This window comes from Leptosomus discolor, chromosome 1, assembly GCF_034619465.1.
Source record: "Leptosomus discolor isolate bLepDis1 chromosome 1, bLepDis1.hap2, whole genome shotgun sequence".
In the NCBI taxonomy this organism is placed as follows: Eukaryota; Metazoa; Chordata; class Aves; order Leptosomiformes; family Leptosomidae; genus Leptosomus; species Leptosomus discolor.
In genome coordinates, this window is record NC_141391.1 from 64,653,218 (window position 1) to 64,673,605 (window position 20,388).

A 20,388-nucleotide genomic window follows, 5' to 3' on the forward strand; every position below is an offset into this window, starting at 1 on the left:
CTGCTTATGAAGCTATAGAACAACACAAGGTTGCAGAGTGATGCCTTTGATACTCAACTAGAAATACCTGTTGAATTTAACAATTTGTCATATGTGGGCTGTTCTGATTTTCTTCATCTCTCCTGTGAAATTCTCATTTATCAGAATGATAAGCAAGACTTCTGTCTTACATAAGTCCTCTGTGTCACCACAATTATTTTGTCAGCCCAAATAATGACCCCATTTAAAGGCATGGAGGCTGGGAATAGCCTATTTTCTTCAGAAGTGACTAGAATGATGCTAATTATATACTTGTCTGTTATTTTCTTATTTGTTAATGACCACAGAGTCCTCCCCAGACAATTGCTTCTCGGTATTCCTGGATAGCTAGTTATAACTTTCATTCTCTTACTTGGTTTCATTTTCTTAAACAGCACTTCTTTTCCAACTGTCGTATTATTTTATTTTTGGAACACAGTATTAGGCTGGTAATGTTCTGATGTCTGGTGATAATTCAAGGCATGTCTGTTTAATTCTAATAATTCGTTATTCTATTCCAAAACAATGTACCTTAGTTCATCTTAAATTTCCTTCAAAGTGCAGCCCCATTTACACCTTGACTTAGCCTTGAAAATAGGTAAAGAAATGGTATGATATTCTGCTCTTATTCCATCCTGCACTGATTTCTATATAATTTCTCACACTATGTATGTGCCTTCTAGGGGCATGTTAAGATATGTGGTATAATTTTTTTCCTCTGCATTTAGGAAAAGAATTACTTGTCTGTGCAGGATATTGGGTGGTTGCTAGAGGTGGCAAAGTAAGGAAAAGAGTACCTTGTATCACAACAGAAGATTATAAAACTTATAATAATCTTTAGTTTCTCATAGTCTTAAGAAATAGAAGTGGGAGAGGCTGCAGAGGTTGTTAGTCTATCGTTGCTCCTTCTTCTTTCTTCCCAACAGAATCAACTTGATCTAAACTACTCTGATGGCTGTTGCCATCAGGATTCTTTACACAGTATTCAGACAGACCTGTAAAAGTTTTCTCTCTTGCAAAGATAAAGTTTACTTACATGGTAAAAAAATTTAGATCCCAGTAGGGGGGTTGACCTGTTGATTTCAGCCCTAATTGTGATGCTTTTTTTCTCTTTTTTTTCTGTCCCAGACCACTGAAACTATTAACAAAGGAGTAAAACTTTAATTTTGTGTGAGAAGACAATACAAAAAGCATATGAACATGTTTGGGATATTTAGGTAGCCTTGCTGCTGCAGAGAAGAAAGGAATTCCTAATGTAGGGGTTTAAGAGGAAAGGACTGAAAAAGATGACCTTAAGCCAGACACTCAAGATTCACCTGAAAGACTTAAGCATGCATGTTTAAAGCTTTGTTTGTGTGTGTGTTTGTTTAAATTCTCTAAATATTATTTTCGTTCTACACCCCTCTGCCCATTATCCCCTCTCTTATCCTTTCCTATCAGGGAAAGCACCTGCACCTTCTAATCACCTCACCGCACCCCCCGCTCCTTGCCCCAAGTTTCCTCTCCCCACTTCTCTGTGTCCCCTTTTGCATTAATCCAGGTCTTTGAATTCTGTAAGGAAACTGTATTTATTAGGTAAATTCGATAAAAAGTCATCCCTTTTCAAGTTAGTATGTGAACTGAACTGCAGAATCTGCAACTTCATACAGTGGAGACACCAGTAATTTGTTACTCATACCTGGGATATTTATTGCTACTGTGTTTAGGAAATCACAAAAAATTTTGTTTGAATAGGTTATTCTCTCTGTAGGCATATAGGCACTTTAGATATGAATATATATTTATATTCATATGTATGATATAATGTATATGCATAGTACATCTATATACCTACACACACAGAGGCACACCCATTGTCATATGCCTTTTAAGTAGCACTGGATGATATGCTGCCAGGAAAATTTACATTGTTTCTGCACTTCTAGATAAGGCTCTAAATTGCCGGTGGTACCAGCTGTGCCTAAATTGAAAGATAATGAGAAACGGTAATAGCAAGCTGCTACATAAATAAATAGTTGAAAGTGAAAGGAGGAAGGTAGATTGAGCAAGCAGCTCATGAGAAAGTATTCATTTCCAAAATGCAGCACAGAAAGAAGAAAGCTAAATGGAGACTGAATCGTAGACGTTCACTCTGTACATTAAGTTTAATGGTTGTATCAACGGCTTCATATGACAGGAAATGATCTGGGCGTTTTGTTCACTTATTCTGGATGCCCTTAGTTTCAGAGAGCAACTGGTAACATGGATTGCACCTCGGAAGGGGACAGCTGAACTCTCCCTCTGGCTTTAGTGAGGAAAGAGCAGCGATGAAATCCGTGGACTGTGTGCACGTCATCCAGCAGAAGGATACCGCCTCCTCTCCCTCTGCCCCCCCTGGTGCTGCTTCAGGCACCACGGGACTTTTTTCTGTCACATTCCTGTGGCTTGCAATGCTCCTGTCCTCTTGTCTTGCAGCAGTGTCTCTTTACCATGTTATCACCCTGAAAACAGAACTAGAAGCTCTGCGCAGTGAGCTGATCTACAGGGTCCAGGCAAGGTCTTCGCTAGACTGGCCACCCGTGTCCCCTGATGAAAACAAAGTGGGTACCCCTGTCGCTTCCTTCCTGCAAGTGTCTGCAGCTGGAGCCAGGCAGGTAAGCTGGAGGGGTGGTTTTCAGTGTGCAGGGGATGAGCAAATGTGAGGCTGATTTCACTGACTGTCTCTTCTCCCTGTTAGGAGAACAGGCTTCCTGGTCCCGGCCCAGCTGAAAGCTTCCGAAAGGAAATCTGGAATGGGAGCAGAAACAGGGGGAGAAGGTCTGTTGTCCACACAGAAGAAACAGGTAAGTAGCATCCACTGGAGTGGGCTGGGGTGGCACAGATGGATACCGTCTTGAGAAAAGCAGCAGTACTTGACTCACATCTTCTCCTATCGGACGATCCATGCTCCCAGAGCCCATTCGGGTTTTTACAATTACTGCTGAATGAATGGTGTTAACTGTAGGCGTATTCTCTTAGTAGTTACTGTACTGTTTAAGGTGCCAGACATTCATGCTATCTGTAGGTTGAACTATGAACATTAGACCCCAAATCTGCTTCTTTTAACAGAGGTGTTTCTCGATGGTGCAGTATAGTTGAGTAAGGCAACTTTAAATTCTTCAGATTGTAAATTGCTCAATTCTAAATCCATCATTGTCAGTTCAGGGTAATGCCTAACATGTTTCTCTCTGATTAACAGTAGGGAGGGAAAGCTATTATTAAAAATGCAAAGTCATTTTTTTCTGGGAAAGCATGCTCATCCTAAAAGAAAGAAGTAACAAGAAAGCTCCTTAACTTTAGGGAAGTAGGAGCTTTCAAAGAGAAAGGCTGGCTTGTACCTGTCAAAAGAAGCAGACTACAAAGAATTCAGTTTAGCATAATTTCTGCATTAAAACCACCTATTAATATAATTAGCAAAATTAATAAAGACATGCCTATCCAGTAAGATTTTTTTTCTATCATGACCTTTTTAAAAGGTGCTGCAGAGAACACTGAAGACTGTGCTCCATAAAAGACCTCTGATGTGTATTATAATGTTGGAATATTAATGGAATATGTTTGTTTCCTGTAAGGATAAAATGCCCACATTTTTTTTCTATTTCTCTTTCCAAACACAATGATGTCTGACAGGATGAAGTACAGAATTCTATTATGACAGTTTGCATACATAATCTTATTGCACTGAGTACCTGAAAATGTTCCTGAGTTGATAAATAAGTTCAATCCTCTTACGTATCCTTTTAGATTGTTTTAACTGATGAAAGCTGGTATCATAAATTATTCATAGATGAAATTGAAATTTGTAGGTAACAACTAAATCAAACTTTGCTTAAAATGAGCTTTTGAATGACTAATTAATGTGAAATGTATTTCACTTAAGCATCAGCAAGCTAAATGAAATTTAAGTTCTAGAGTATAATCACTGTACTTACCTCCAAGTCTCTCAAAAGAGAGTATTCATCTAGGATATCACCCAAAATCCAGAGGTTTAAATGGGATTTATTCTGTTTCATTAGTAATCTTTGGTTCAGGATTTTGGCTAAGAGCAATTTCACAAACAGGACTAAGGACAAGATTGCTTAAATTGTATTTCTTGTAGCCTGTTTCCTATCATGGGAGTCACAGCGCTTCCCTGCTCTCCTCACCCTGGCATCTCCCAAATAAGTTAGTCATCTTTTATACCTAAAGCACAAGTATCCTCAAAACTAAGGAGGCATGTCTTTTTTTAAATGAATGGTATAGCATCAGTACTCTGCAAGTTATTCAGTTCCCTTCACAGTAGCTTTCATCTTTATTCTTACTGCTATTTGACGGTGTATGGGGAGGGGTTTGGGTTCCTCAGGTGTGCTTTTGGCAGACAGAAGGTTCTTTTCATCAGTTAGCCATCTCTGATTATACCTATTTATCTTTCTTCACATAAAATACTAATTAAGCTACTTATTTCTGTAAATTATTTTTTTGAAGATATGGGTGGCTTTCAAATTGTTTAGGATGGATAACAGAAAGCACAGAATATACACATTCATTTAAAAGGGAAAAGCTACATAGGTTGACCTACTACGAAACTCTTTTCTAACACGACCATCATATTTTTGTATACAAAAAAGAAAAAAAGTAAATTACAAATCTTGCATTTAGATAAAACGTCATCTGCCAGACAGGGTCACCTTTCTGCCTCCTCTAATTGCAACAAATTAAACTTGTCAGAATTCAGTAAGATGCTACATTTTCTCAGATCAGATTTCACTGATGGCCATGAACCTACTGGTCAGTGTTAAATTTTGTTTTAGCAGTGTGAGTGAAATAAGGGAACATGGTGTTGTTCATGGTGCTGAATCCTGTCTATTCCTTGGTCATGTACATAGAATTACTAGCCCTGCATTTTGATCTCCTCACATCCATTTCTAGGTACCAGAATCTTGGTAGCCACCAAATTGTCCTGCAGATGTGCTGCACTCATTCTGGTACAATGGCAGATAAAATAGAGTATTGAGTGCCTTGTTCTTCTTCTATTTCTACTTGCTTCAACAAGGTCTCAAAGTAAAGTCTGGTCTCATAATTAATTGTTGACACATAATTTCACTTTAACATGGACCAATTCCTTAGAAAGTGAATACTCATAAATGTCACTGACATACAATTGCTTCTCTTGTGCTTCATCAGAGAGCAGATGTAAAATATAGAATTATAATTTTGTTTATAAATTTGTGGCTCAATTCTGTTTTCTTTTTAAACTTTAATTATTAAATTTCAGAAATAGATGCCCCATGATTCTTTTTAGGCCCAGCACAGCCCTTCTTGAACATATGGGATTTCCATTTTAATTTTTTTTTTTTCTGTTTGCTTGATGTTGTATGCATAAAAGTGGCCACAAATTAAATTTTAATTAAAATGACAGTCAAATGAAAATGGATCTGACACAGTATTGTTCTTTCATATTTATATGGGGTATGCATTTGTCTCTTTTCATGCGTAAAACTATTAGTCATCAGTAGTTACCCATTTTGTGTCTCGGGAAAATTTCCAGCTCAAGTAGGTTGAAGAGATGGGTTTCAAGCATAAGTTCCAATTAAAGCTGTACAGTTATCAGTCAGAACCAGAGTTCTTGATACGAGTGGGAGTTAATGGGCGATTTTGAAAGATACAAATTATTAATGTGCAGGGATAGATCATCTAACCACTTCTGGCAAATGTCAGGACATGTAAGAACAGATGTAATTTTTCTTATTTGTCTTTCTTTTTATACATTTCCCCTGTAGAGGAAAATCGCTACACAACAAAAACCTCTCCTGAGTTTTACACCCTGTTCACAATTATTGGTTGCCTTGCCTGCATGTTTCTCTCTAAGCTGTACGTGCGCTTGAGCCCGGGAACAAGATATAGGTTCCATTACCTAAGCCAGTTCGATGTACGAATGTCAAGTTTCAACTACACACTCTCTCTGTTCCTTGTTCTGATCATTACTGTGGGATTCCGATTCCCACAGTAATGCCAACTAGGGAGATGAGCATCAGGTCTTCTGTAAACTCAAATTCAAGCAACGTTCTGCTGTTATCAGATTGTAGCACCCATGGACGACATTTACTTTGGTATATTGAGGTTTCCTTCCATACATGTGGTCAGACTGGTGAGATGGAACTGAGGAGAAATTCTAAGTAATTCCACAAAGCAGTGAGGCAGGCTAACCTGGCATGTGACTTGGCAATTTTTCTTTTGCTAGCGATTCCTGGGTTCTACTCTGATATCAATTGTGTCCATGGGAAATAATTCTTACCATGAAAGCATGGTGTATAATGTGGGTATTTTGCCATTGTTCTTGGTATAATTGCCTTACTGGCAAATTGGTACATTTGTTTGTTAGAAGCGTTTTGACTCTGTATATTGTTGGTTTAGTTCTCTGTGACCGAGCAACAGCAAGAACTTTTACAAGTGGAACTTGACTTTAGTGACCTCTGAATCAAGAAACCCAACCTTTGGTTACTAGTTTAAACAAATGCCACAGATAAAATTCCCTCACCAAATATTCAAAATACTTCTTATTTTATTGTTTGAAGAGGGGAAATATAAGAGTTCTCTTAATGAAAAAAAAAAAAGGAAAGCCTACTTCTTGGAAAGATATGTTTTTCTTTTTTGTTTCTGCTGACAACAGTCTAACTGAAAAGGAAGTAGACCTTTGTATGTGAAAGGACAGAAAATTACTTGATACAATGCCTCCAATTTTAAATGAAGAATTACACTTACTGAAGGAATGAATCAGTGCTGTGTATTATGCAAAATGCTGGGCAATCAAGAATGCACAAAATAATCTCTAATTTTTAAAAACAATATTCTGCTTTATACTGTATAATAGAAGCCTACATAAACTAATCTCAATTCTTAGTAAACAATTTCATAGAATCATAAATTGTGTTGGGTTGGAAGGGACCTCTAAATGTCATCTACTCCAACCCCCTTACAATAAGTAGGGACATCTCTAACTAGATCAGGTTTCTCAGAGACCCATCAAGCCTGACCTTGAAAGTCTCCAGGGATGGGGCTTCTACTACCTCTCTGGACAACCTGTTCCAGCGATTAAAGAACATTTTCCTAATGTGCAACCTAAATATACCCTTTTCTAGCTTAAAACCATTACCCCTCATCCAGTCGCTACAAACCCTTGTGAACAGTTCTTCCCCTGTCTTCTTATAGGCCCCTTTCAGGTACTGGAAGGCCGCTATAAGGTCCCCCCAGAGCCTTTTCTTCTCCAGGCTGAACAATCCAAACTCTTTCAGTCTGTCTTCATAGGAGAGGTGCTCCAGCCCCCTGATCATCTTTGTGGCCCTCCTCTGGACATGCTCCAACAGGTCCACATCTTTTTGTGTTGGAAGCTCCAGAGCGGGATGCAGCACTCCAAGTGAGGTCTCACGAGGGCAGAGAGGCAGAATCACCTCTCTTGACCTGCTGGCCACACTTCTTTTGATGCAGCCCAGAAGGTGAGTGGCCTTCTGGGCTGCAATTGCACATTGGTGGCTCATGTCCAGCTTTTCATCCACGAGTACCTCCAAGTCTTTTTCCACCGGGCTGCTCTCTAGCATGTCTTCTCCCAGCCTGTATGGATATCAGCAGTTGCTCTGGCCCAGGTGCAGGACCCTGCACTTGGCCTTGTTGAACCTCATGATGTTCACCTGGGCCCACCTCTCCAGCTTGTCGAAGTCCCTCTGGATGACATCCCATCCCTCTGGCATATCGACTGCACCACCCAGCTTGGTGTCATCAGCAAACTTGCTGAGGGTGCACTCAATGCCACTGTCTATATCATTAACGAAGATATTAAACAACACTAGTCCCAGTACGCACCCCTGAGGGACACCACTTGTCACCATTTTCCATCTGGACATCGAGCCATTGACCACTACTCTCTGGATGTGACCATCCAGCCAATTCCTTATCCACTGAACAGTCCACCGATCAAACCTGTATTTCTCCAACTTAGAGAGAAGGATGTTGTTGGGGACTGTGTCAAAGACCTTGCAGAAGTCCAGATAGATGACGTCTGTATCTCTTCCCTTGTCCACTGTTGCAGTCCATTGTAGAAAGCCTCTAGGTGATCAGGCAGGACTTGCCCCTAGTAAAGCCGTGTTGACTGTCTTGAATCACCTCCCTGTCCTCCATGTGCCTTAGCATATATTCTAGGAGGATCTGTTCCATGATCTTCCCAGCCACAGAGGTGATGCTGATTTTCCTTGTTATTCTGATTGTAGCTTGTTACTGGTAATTCTTTTAAAGTCAAAATAACACTACCAATACTTTGAAGATACTTGTTAGATCTGAGTCATATCTGTAACTATGACCAATCCATTTTAATGCAGGGACTGATATAGTCCATGAATAATGTCATATAAGGACTTCTTAATTAAAAAGCACCCAACTAACCAGTCTATAAAAATGCACAAGTAAAAAGTAAAAGAAGATCTCTTGTGATGAGAAATGAAGAAGTTAAGGGAAGAAGAATTGCAAATTGTTCAAGAACATGCATATCATTTGTAAACTGAATTTAGTGTTTAAGTATGTGTCAGGAAGTCTACAGAGAACAGGTCTAGACCAAAGACGGAACCTAAACAAGCAGGTCTGTTTTTTAAAGTTCAGAGTTTTTGCTTCTTTTTATTTCAACAAAAATAGACATAGACGTCTCAGGCCTCAGATACTGAAACTTTAAAATTTATGTATGAGCTCACAGATAATAAACTTGACATTTTGTTTGGATGGATTATGAGGTTAGCTTGAAAAATATTAAAATTATTATGTAAGTTAAATAATACAAAAACTTACATGGGAGGGCAAATTTGATTTTATCGATATCTGATCTTAAATCATGCAGATATGCAGAAGGCTGTATTCTTATCCTGCTGCAAAAGCTAGCTTTTTTTAAAAAAATTGTGGTTACATTGCTCAACTGGTGGAGAACACATCCTTCATGTGCTGGCTGTGGTTTTTAAAGGCATCTGGAGTCACTAACTTCTTCAGAATTGGCTGTTCAGTTCATAGAAGAAAACAGGCTCTCAAATGTTCTGCCCACCCACACCCCACAGGGTGGTTAAAATCAGGAAAAAAAAATTCTCATCAAAGCAAAGCTATTATATGAAGTCACAAGAGGATGGGGCACACTATTGTTCTAGATACACTCTGTTTTACACAGCAAGACCTCACGGTGACACTCAGTCTAGATATTGTCACACACTTTAAAGATGTATTTTATGAATCCTGTATTCTGCGCACATCGTTAATTATTCAAAAATCCTTTAGACTACAGAGCTGATGCTCAGGTTCTATTTACACTAGGCTGAAAGGCATTCCGGTGGAGCTTTTTGTTCTGTTCAGATGCTTTTCTGATAGTAACTATTCAACCCATATTTTGTAATGCATATATTCTTGAAATTGTACATCAGGTAAGATTTGAGTCCTTCTTGGAAGAGAATTGCTAACATTTCTTCACAATGTTAACTTTTCACTGAAAATCCCTGTTAATTTACGCAGAAGATACACTCGGTATATCCGTATGTTCTCCTTAATAGCACTGTTGTCTACTCTGTATTTGTTTCAATGAATTACTTAATAGGGAGTAATTCAGGGAATTCAAATGTCTTTAAATTCTTGGTTTGAAAATCTATAGATTTTGGCACGTTATTGATGAGTATTGATAGAACACAGGGACAAGTTCCAGTGTAGGAAACGGGATCTTGCAGGACAGCGTTCCTGTTAACATAAGTAGGGCTCACAAGTTGTGTGGTCACTGTGACATTGCAGTGTTCCCAGATGTGCACTTGAATCTTTGTCTGCTGCCAGTTGGCACTGCAGAGTGCTGGTGAGCATCCAGCCGTCTTCTGGTATTTTCAGGCAGGGCCCCTTGGGAAGGAGACTTAGATACAGAGAGAGGCTGCTTTCTACTCAAACCCTCTCACTAACTACTGTGCAGCAAGAGGTTTGTGCTGCTGGGCACTTGGTTGCACACGTGGGTACCACTGGCAAATGTAGAAACAAGATCCCATGGGTAGGGCACTGCCCATTATAGCAATAGTGGCCAAATCTCACCCACAGCCTTGTTACCTGAAAAGGGGTAAACAAAAATGGAGATTCAGCAATCCACGGCACAACTTTCTTCTCTTGACTCTTTCTAAATTCTTTGGGTTGCTGTCAGGTGCAGTAAATGTTACTACTCTCTTTTCCAGCTTTCAAAGTAGCACTAGAACCAGATGTTTTCAGTAAAATCTGCTCCAAGCAAATGCAATTACCCTTTCTTTTATCCTGTTCCCTGACATTTACGCTTAGCAGATTTTTTTTGAAAGATCTTTGTTTCACTTGCAAGCCTATGTTTTAACATACCGCAATATTTTTCTCTGATTAAACTCCTAGTTTCTCATTAGTGTTGCCAGTCTCTATGGTTTTGAGTAACGCATGAGTTTTGGCAGATACGAGGCTGTTTGTTATGTGTACATTAATTTGCTAACAGTCATCTCTGTATTTTCCTTCTTAGTCTCAGCATAAGTTGATTAAGTGTGCGTATCTGAAAACATATTGAAAGTGTATATATATGTGGATTTTGAGAATTTATTTTGAAAGTACCATGTAACCAGTATATATGACTAATATTTTATAGCAACTATGACTGGAAACTAACTTCTTTAAATAATATAGTAAACATCATTAGAAAATCTGATATCTGTCGTAGCTGGCAGGGTGGGGTTTTTTTGAGCTTTTGCTTAGAAAATTAACAAGGCTAATTGATCTGATGATTCCTAGCTCTTTTGACTTACTGCTACAGTTTTCAATTATATTAGAACCAGAGATTAAAACAAGGAAGTATTATTGGTGCTACTATCTGAGGCCTCCTGCTTAGGTGCATGATCTCTGAAATTTATTGAGTATGTGTTGTGGTATGAATGTTGTTTTGGCATGTTAGAGTAAGATCTGTGTTAAAATCAATAGATTATGTTTTCAAATACGTGGTGAGACCGAGAGAAGGGTTGTTTTTTTTTTTTCACGTCCTTCTTTATTTTTTTTAAAGCAGTTTCAAAAGCTTACTCTATTCTACTACTGATTGATATTTCTTTAATTTGAAAATGCTTTCACTTTGCAGTGCTGCAGGCCTGCTTGCAACTTATCGCTGACAGCAAAAGTGATATCCAACAGAAAGGTAAGAATATGTTCCGTGATTTATAGCTAACTATTCCATGCATTAACTCTTCCATCCAATTTTATCTAGCTTCAAAGCAGTAATTGAGTTATGTCACCAAATTAAAAGGAAAAAATAATGAAAAAAAAAAAAAAAAAAGGTCCCTGCATCTGGACATCTCTTGCAAATATCCTCTTTTCAGTGGGGAAATCCAGCTAGTGAGACTGGAAGTCTTGACCAGAAGTCAGCTTTGTTAATTATTGGCAGATGAAAATGAAGAAAGTAAATTTTCTTTCTGATTACTCAAAAATTATTGTTTCTTTTAGATGATTCAAGCATTGTCCCTTGGCTTCTGAGCTTTAAACGTGGAACAGCTCTGGAAGAACAAGGAAATAAAATAGTGATCAAAGAAACAGGATATTTTTTCATATATGGCCAGGTGAGAAAGCTCAATTAGCTTCAGCTTCTTACTTTTAAAGAATTTTTTTATGTCTTCATACAGTATGTTTGAAGTCTGCACCTCTTAATTCTGTAGGTTTTATATACCGATACGACATTTGCTATGGGACACCTAATACAGAGGAAGAAGGCCCACGTGTTCGGTGATGATCTCAGCTTGGTGACATTGTTTCGTTGCATCCAAAATATGCCACAGTCTTATCCGAATAATTCTTGCTATACTGCTGGTAAACATTTAAGTTTTCCTTTTCTTTGTTTGCAAATAAACTGTATCAAATAGAATCTGTAGTGTTGGGTGATTAAGTATTGTGGAAGTTGTAAAGAAAATGGACTGCATTCATGGATCTGGTTAGTTGCAAAATTACAGAACACTTTCAAAAAATACGGTTTTGTATAAAGTATCATCAGTTGGAAGGCATGCATCTAACTTAGGTGATCTGAACAATTCCCCTCTCTCCATGGACTATATAATGTGGTTAGATACTTTGGTGCTTTCAGTAAGATGCCTGAAGCAGACAAAAGGGGAACATACTCTCCTTATGTATAACTTAGGGGTTGAATTCCATATTTAGTTACCCCAATAGAATATTTAGGAGCTATGTTCTGCTTTAAAATGTCATATATGAATTCTAACCACCCAACTTTTGCATACCTTACTGTGGGATTTCCAAAGGTATTTTGTATCGGCTTGATTCTCTACTTTTTATAATGGCTGCTGCAGTTTTACTCTCTGGTTAGATGAAAAATAGTTAATTCTTATAAGGAGCTCTTTTTGACTGCACAAATTAGAAACACTACAAGAAAGACCAATTAAAAATAATTAAAAAAAAATATTTAATGCAAGTCCAGCAGGCTCAATGCTCAATGTATGTATATTCCTGCAGTAGCATTTAAGGAGTTATTGTCAAGGCCTATTAAACCTCGTTCGGTAGCTCTTATCTGTCTGTCTTTCCCCCTTCATGGTGGATTTGAGGGGTTTCTCTTTTTTTATTTTCCAGCAAGGTCTGTGTGAATAAAAGCCTTTTTTTCAATGCCTTATAAAAAAGTGGGTGACATTGAGTGATGGAGTTGACTATAGGCAAGTAATGGCAGTAAACAAAAGGGATGGGGAAGGAAGCTGATTTATTTTTATTTGGGAAAAATTTTGGCAATTGAGGCTGTCCAAAAACTTTCTTTAACTTTCTGCCCCTCCACTCACACATTTTGGCATCATAACCACCTTCAATTTCATCTATCCTCTTATTTCACCCTTGTATTACACCCCTCTCCCCCTTTCTTAACTAGGATCTCTGCTCCGTTCTGACGCTTCACGGTTCCTGCTTCCCAAATTCCCACCTTTCTGCTTTCACATGGAAAACCAAATCTCACTGCAATATCTCATGCTGTTGAGCATGTGTCGCAGCAGATGTTAGATGTGCTCTCAGCTCAGTGACTGCAACTTGAAGGCAAGGTGCTTTCGGTTATCATGTCAGCTGATGCGCGCTGGCAGGAAGCAGCCTTTTGTGCTCTGCAGTTCCAGTGGATCAGCTGATGTCTGGTAACTTCATTTGGCTGGTAAAGCTCATGAGACCTTCCCCAAAAGTGTGGGAACCGAGTGGTCTAGGACCAGCAATACCCAATGCTGACCTTGACTGTCACATCAACATAACACGAGGAATCTGGGTACACCACCGTTACGAATTTTTGCAACGTTTGCTGAAGTGAACTGTGATATGCTGAGTGCAGAGTGGAAAGTAGGTCTAGCTCCACAGAGGATGTTAAGTGTCAGCTTTGGGTAGGCTGCAATTTGTAAGACTGTGCCTAAAGATAAAAAAGCACTCATCACAACTAACAAGCCATGCTTATATTTGTAAGATGATGTGTGATGACTTTTTGAATACCGTTTATGAAAATACTGTATTTTAAGTATTAACTTAAAAATATTCCAAATCTTTTGCCAGGCATTGCAAAATTAGAAGAAGGGGATGAACTTCAACTTACAATACCACGGAGAAGTGCCAAAATATCCTTGGATGGAGATGGTACTTTTTTTGGTGCAGTTAGGCTCCTCTGAGGCTCTTCATTTCTGTTATTATGCTTAATGCAGTTTTCTTCTTTTCCTATGCCTTTGTCAGAAAAAATACTGAATTGTAATAAAGCTGCCAATTCAGTCTCTCCCCATCTGCCACCAGCTTCTGAGAACTTTTCTTCGCTTTAATAAGTGAACCCAAAACAGGAAACACACCAGACGTACTTGTGAGATGTAACCATTATGTGACTGGGAAAGCAAATATATTGTAGACAATGGGTGACTCTAAATAAGAGCTGTAAAGCAATGTTTTTTCAGCTTTGAAATAATTTCTTGTCCATAAGGCAAATCAAAGAAGCTGACCATAAAATATAGCATAAACAGGACTATTGACTATCGAATTATTATTCATAATTGGAAAGAAAAACTAAAACACAAGTACCTCTCATATTAGATTTGCTTTGTTTCATCAATAACATATTTGAAGACTAAAATATGGGTAAGAAATACCAAACAGTAGATTCCTCATCACAAAGTAGAAGTGTCAGGTGGATTCGGGGTGGGTTTTTTTGGTTTTTTCTTTGACATCAAGATTTTGGGGAAGGAAAAAGTCTAAACATATGTGTGCAGAGAAATGCTAGGCTTGTAAGGCTCAACTTAAGCAAAATGAAGCAACATGTTTATCATGCCCTGGATAAAGCAAGGATGAGAGCTGAGCAACAATCTGGTAAAAAACAGCAAAAGGTTAGGAATGCTGGTACTATCTGCTTCTCCCTTCTACAAACCTTGAGAGGGGAGATAACAGCTGAAAGAAGGAGTCTTACAGCGGCAAGACAGCTCTGTTTGGCTAAAGAGTGAGGAACCAAGCAGAAATACAGTTTCAGCACAAAACTTTGAAGGCTACGATGCCTGGAATGAAATCTTTGCTTAATTATCTAGAGAATTAATATTACAGTTAACACTGCTGCATCTGTTAATGACAATTACAAAGATCATGCTAAACATATATGACTATGTTACTCAACTCTCCGCCTAAATCATGTCATACGCAACCTGACGGAGGGGAAACAAAGAATTAGAGACTAAAAAGAGAACATGGTGTAAAAATTGGAAGAAAGGGACTGAAGACCTAGAAGAGACAGTCGACGGGCTGTGCTCCTCTTCCTCTACCCAAGATAGGGAAGTCTTCTTGGTAAGAATTCCGCCTTCGCCCCTGGAGAAGAATACCCAGCCAGCATTATTATACTATATTAGCGCTATTGCAGTAAGTGTATTTATCAATGGCAATTCCATACCTGTTATATCTGTCACCTTAATAAATTGCCTACATTTGCAACTTTGCGAAACTGTTTCAGTGAAAGTCCCTGAGAAGGCTCTGAAAGGCAAACGTTGACTCTAACACGTGGCTTGCGAAACTGCCTCAGTGAAAGTCCTTGAGAAGACTCCTACAGGCAAATGCTAAATCCATACTCTTAACATGAAATCATAGAATCATAAGGTTGAAATAGACCTCTGAGATCATCAAGTCAAAATGAAAAGTCTAAATGTGTGGGATAATGAAAACAAACTCCTTAGAAATATACAGATTAGTAGCCGCTGACTTGCTTCTTCCCTGTGAACAAAAGGTGTATAAATTACTAAAATCTATTAGTATTTACTAGTTAGAATTAATTTTATTGGAAAAAGCTTCAAAAGCTCAATCTTCAAAGCAGTGCTACTCATCAAGGAATATGTGTATACTTCTGTGGCAGGGATAGAAAGAAACATGGTGAGATTAGACACAATACAGTAGGTGGAATTGGATTTCTGGCTTCATAATTTCTGCAGTCATATATAGGTGTTGTGTATATATATATACAGTATATATATGAAAGTATGTACACACACATATATAAGCCTTTGACATTTGGGCATAGAATTTTATCTTCTTTTGAATATTTTATCAAATGGAAATATTACTGCATACATTTTTTTTTATTTCTCTTACTTTTTGCTATGATCCATTCTATGCAATATAGTAAAAAGAAAAATCCAATAAACCTGGAACCAGCCACACAGCTAAGAAAATATACTTGTTTCCCAGAAGCCTGGGCTCAATCCCTTGGTTAACTATAGGCTTTTCCTGCGGTTTTGAATATACTGCTCTATTCTGTTTTACAAAAAATATCAGACCTGTAGAAAGACTAAACAGATGTCTTTTTTTCTTTTCTTTTGTCTGTCTGCTTTGTTCAGTAGAGAAGATTTATGTCTTCTTTACCCCAAGAGTCCATGTGCATTGCATGGCCAAGGTGATAGTGTAGTCAAGACTTGTAGGAGCTATTGAAATACTTATTCTACTGATCTTCAAAGAAGTATTGAAGTGCTACTGGAATAGATAACGTAATAAAACCCAGAGTAATGAACTGTACTTCATCTGAAAATATTTTTTAGGGGTTAAAAATTGTGTCATATAAGCTCATTTAGCAAAGAGAAGATGCTTTGCATATTGCAGTCTTCTCGTCTGTTTTTATAAATCATTCTGATTTGAGTTCTTATCGTGATAGGCAATAAATAAAAGATATTTGAAACTAGGAATTACAGACTCTGGTAAACTAATGAAACAACTAATTCAACTTGTCTTGGCTTCAAGAATACATTTCAGCAATAAGCATATGTGTATTGGATAACCACACTGGGATTTTTTGAGGCTTAAGTACAGTTTCAAAATGTCTGGAAGTCCTGCTTATACAAATTTATTTATTTATATCTCCTGGAGCCAAAGCTGCTGCTGCTGCTTATTATTATTATTACTAATTATTTAACTTTGATGTTCTAAGTTTGCCATAAAGGCAGTTTATATCCTCTACAAGAAGCCTCAGTTTAGCCAAAGGTTGTGTGAAGCTGCATGTAGGCAAAACAATTATTAACATGCAATGAGTTGTCTGTTCTTACTGACTGACATCAAAGAGGTGCCCAGAATCTCTAATCAGAAGCTCATTGATTTTAGCATTGCCTGATTACAGAAAAAAAATGTTACTGTTGCTTCTGTTAGACTTGATGGCTAACCTGCAAATTTAACTTTTGGTATGTATGTTTGCCCAGTGGTTTGTGTGGGCTTGTGTGTGCTTAGCTTAAGCCAGTTCTGAAGGTGCTTGGCACCTTAGAAGGTGTAGCTTTGGTACAAACAGACACAGTGTAATATTTTAAGCAATCAGCACACAGCAAAAATTCTGTGAAGCTAAATCAGTTGTCGTCACTGCCCCTTTTCCTTGCCAAATTTCTTCCTTCTGCTGCTGGCGAATGTGGACAGTGCAGAGCTTTGGAAAGGGTTTGAGGTATGGTGTGGCTTGGAGGAAAACTTTGCTAAGGGAAAAGCTTTCAAAATTGTTCCCTTCCTTTAGTAGGATGAAACTGAACCCCAAGTTTCTGCACAAAAAACGGGAGCCATGAGAACTCCCACATGTGTGCAGAGAGTGCAAGTCGACAGACTATTCAGGTATTTCTACTGACAAAGCTGGCAATTTTTTTGTTAGATTAGTTTTCTGCTGCCTTTGTGAGAAAACTTGTCTTCTCAAAATGAATGTGCTTCTGCACAGAGTTGAGCTTTAACAGATGAACATTTTCTGACCAAAGCAGGAAGAAAAGGAGAATACCTCATTCCTGATGGTCCTGCTAACAAACTGGTTATACATGAGGTAGCAAAGTGCATCCAGACCACAATCATGCTTATGCTTCAGTTAGTAGGAGTTACTGAAACTTTCTGCATTTGATAGATGTTATTTAAATAAGTGTGATAGGTAACAAGTAATGTCTAGTTGTTTCATACCATATTTACGTTCTTATCAAGGACATCTAACACTTAAGACAGGTTTCTGCGAATGCAACAAACTGCGAACACTGGTTCTTTTTCATGTGGTGATCAGCAGCATCATGGTAAACATAAGGGACTTGAACATTTTCTTTCCAATACACTTTTACAGAAAGTGTGAGCTTGTATCAGTCTTTCCTTTTCAATAATGTGCAGTTGGCAGATATACAGCTGCTTTGCAACATATGATTTGTATCTTAAAAAAAAAAATGTCTGGTATATAATGTGCAGTCACACACTCTACCAACATTACATGGCTCTCCTGCCTCTGTTTCTCAAATTGCTCAGCATTTGCCATTGTAAGACCTTAATTTCAGTTGTCCCACAGTTTTGGCAAGTTTATACCACTGGAGTTGAGATTTCCTGTATCTCTGGTTTATGTCTTAGGTTGAATTGTCTTGAATAACTTCAGCCCCCAAAGTTCTACTCTCGTAAAGATGAGGGTAGGGAAAATGCATTGTTTGGATTTTATTTTGATGATGTGGCTACTTTTTCTTTGGAAAGATCGAGAGACACTGTGCTTTGAAAGAAGAAACATGTAATGTGGGTTTTGCTTTGTTTTAATCAGGGTTTTCTTTCTTTCTTCCTGTCTTTCTGGTGCATTCATACTTTGACAAGGTGTATGCTTTTGAAGACTACTTTATGCTTTCTCATGTTAAGTATATTGTAGCTCTATGGAACTTTCAAAAGGGAGAGGACAATGTTCCCAGCAGTGCTGTCTCTTGGTTGAGTCCATGGATTACCACCATCAGTAAGGTCTAAGGTTGTTTTTCAAAGTCAGTCCAAGCAGTAGTGAGAAGGAAGTTAATGCAAACACAGGGAAGAGGGAAGCTAAATATTGGATGTAGAAAGGATCTCATGGAGTTCACAGGTTACATAAAGCTTAGGGGTGTTGGGGGAAACAAACGGGATTTGGAGCTGGACTGCAGAAATTGGAGACACCCTTACTAGGATTTGTTTGCTTGTGAGGTGGGAAGAAATGCAAGGGCATGAAATGGACTGGATGTGAAAAGCCTGGGAACTAAGTGAGGTTAGGCAAAGACAGCAGCTTTGTGAAAAAGGACCAAGGGTTCCTGGGGGAAAGCAAGCTAAACACAAGTCTGCAGGGAGCCATGTCAGAGATGAAAGCTAACAGCATATACTGATTGTATTAACAGGAGTGTCACCAGTAGATTAAGTGAAGGGGGTATTCCCCTTTTCTTGGCATGTTTCAGAGTGTGTTTGGTATACTGCATCCAGGTTTGGACACACGACATCACAAACACAGGAAGGATAGTGAGAAACTTGAGTGAGTCCATTTATAATGCAAGGGGGCGATCGAGGTGGAGCACACGCCTGCCCTATGAGGAGGGGCTGAGGGAAAAGGGTTTGTCCAGCCTGGCGAAGAGGCTCGGGGGGTCCTAAGAGCAGCCTTCCAATACCAGTTAGGAGGTTGTCAAGAAAACAGAATCATACCCTTTAAGAGGTCCATGGTGGTGTGAGAAGAGACAATGGGCACAAATCGAACGGGGAGGTATGTATGAGACATAAGGAAAAAAATTATTGCCATGGTGTCATGGTCTATTTGGGTATCTCAAATGTACAGGTCAATGTATTCTGTAAACGGAACTTCACTTTATGAGCTCATTAGGAGAGAAAATAAACATGACAAACAAGGTTCAATCCCCTTTCTACAGAGTAGTCTAACATGAATTCACTAATTCATCACTTAAGTCATGAGGTTTCTAACTCACAAGCTCTCTCTAATTCCTAATTCGCAACTCATAACTCCTGCACCTATGAGCAAAACAGTTACCTGGCCGATGGGGAGAGTGCTCATCCCTCCTCCTTCGCCACAGTGGGGGCATCCCCTGTATCACACTGGGAAACATAAAAGCCTCAGTAGTGCAGCTGCTGTTGGATCCACTTCAAAAACTTTTTGGGTAGGCTGACATATTTATACATTCCAGCTTGGAAGTTTGGTCTACACCATTTCCTTGCGGTTAGCAGACTGTGAAGAAACTGCCAGACAAGCAACATGCAAGGAAGATGGCTGCAGGAGACAGCAAGCCGCAGGTGATAATGGCTGCATAATGGCCCTTTCTGCCCCCTGTGTCCTGCTTACAGGTTGCCTTTGCTTTGACCTAAAGGGGTTGATCGCAACATACGTCAGGCCTTAGCATGAACTGTGTGTTAGCCAAAATCTGAGCAGGAATTAAGTGAAGAGTCACACCATGGGGACGGTCAACCACTAAAGCAGGTTGCCCAGAGGGGCTGTGAAAAATCTGTTCCTGCGGATTTCCAGCACCTTAATGGATAAAGCCCTGAGCAACGTGGTCTGAATTCAGTGTTGAGCCTGCTTTGAGCAGGCTGGAGTACAGAACCTCCAGATGATCCCTTTCCCCTGGCTAATTCTACAGTAAGAAACCAGGATATGTGGAGGGTAGAGCCTGGTGGGGACATGTCAGAAAGTGTCCTGCTGGGGAAGGAAGAGTGTTCATTTCCTGAGTGCAAATGAAACCTGGGTTCCTCAGTGTGTGCTTCAACAGTATCAGCAAACATTTATGAAATGCACAGGGCAGGTTCCAGTTAAGCACAGCAAGCTGCTAGCAGTCATCAGGTACTGCATGACCTGAAACTCAAGAGTGTAAATTGAATCAAACCATGTGGATAAGTAATAATCTTCATTTACTCACTTGCAAGTTTCCTTTGGCTTTTTGCTTCTGTGCCCCGGCCCCCCCCCCCCCCCCCCCCCCTTCAGTCGATGGGTAGGAGACACTTCATCCTGTGGAAAATAAAATATTGATAGAAAGGGCTTTAAGCTGGGGACCAGACTTATCTTCAGAAATATTGGAAGGAAGCAGTAAATGAGGCAGAACATGCAAGAAGAGAAATTATGATGTCCTATTT

The 20,388-nt window shown here is 39.0% G+C and overlaps 1 protein-coding gene across 1 annotated transcript; it reads left to right on the plus strand.

Annotated features, from left to right (window-relative positions):
• The first annotated feature begins 2,324 nt into the window (after positions 1 to 2,324).
• TNFSF13B (TNF superfamily member 13b) lies at positions 2,325 to 13,712 on the plus strand. Its single transcript, XM_009956058.2, has 6 exons — positions 2,325 to 2,651; positions 2,735 to 2,840; positions 11,150 to 11,206; positions 11,512 to 11,624; positions 11,721 to 11,871; positions 13,585 to 13,712. Exons 1-6 carry the CDS (start codon positions 2,325 to 2,327, stop codon positions 13,695 to 13,697), a joined length of 867 nt encoding a protein of 288 aa, XP_009954360.1. The 3' UTR covers positions 13,698 to 13,712.
• The last annotated feature ends 6,676 nt before the right edge of the window (positions 13,713 to 20,388 follow it).

Excerpts from the sequence above, each read along its gene's own strand:
- TNFSF13B (XM_009956058.2), top strand. The coding sequence starts at position 2,325 with ATGAAATCCGTGGACTGTGTGCACGTCATCCAGCAGAAGGATACCGCC. Across the intron at positions 2,652-2,734 it reads CTGCAGCTGGAGCCAGGCAG|GAGAACAGGCTTCCTGGTCC; the intron begins GTAAGCTGGAGG and ends TCTCCCTGTTAG. Across the intron at positions 2,841-11,149 it reads TGTCCACACAGAAGAAACAG|TGCTGCAGGCCTGCTTGCAA; the intron begins GTAAGTAGCATC and ends TTCACTTTGCAG.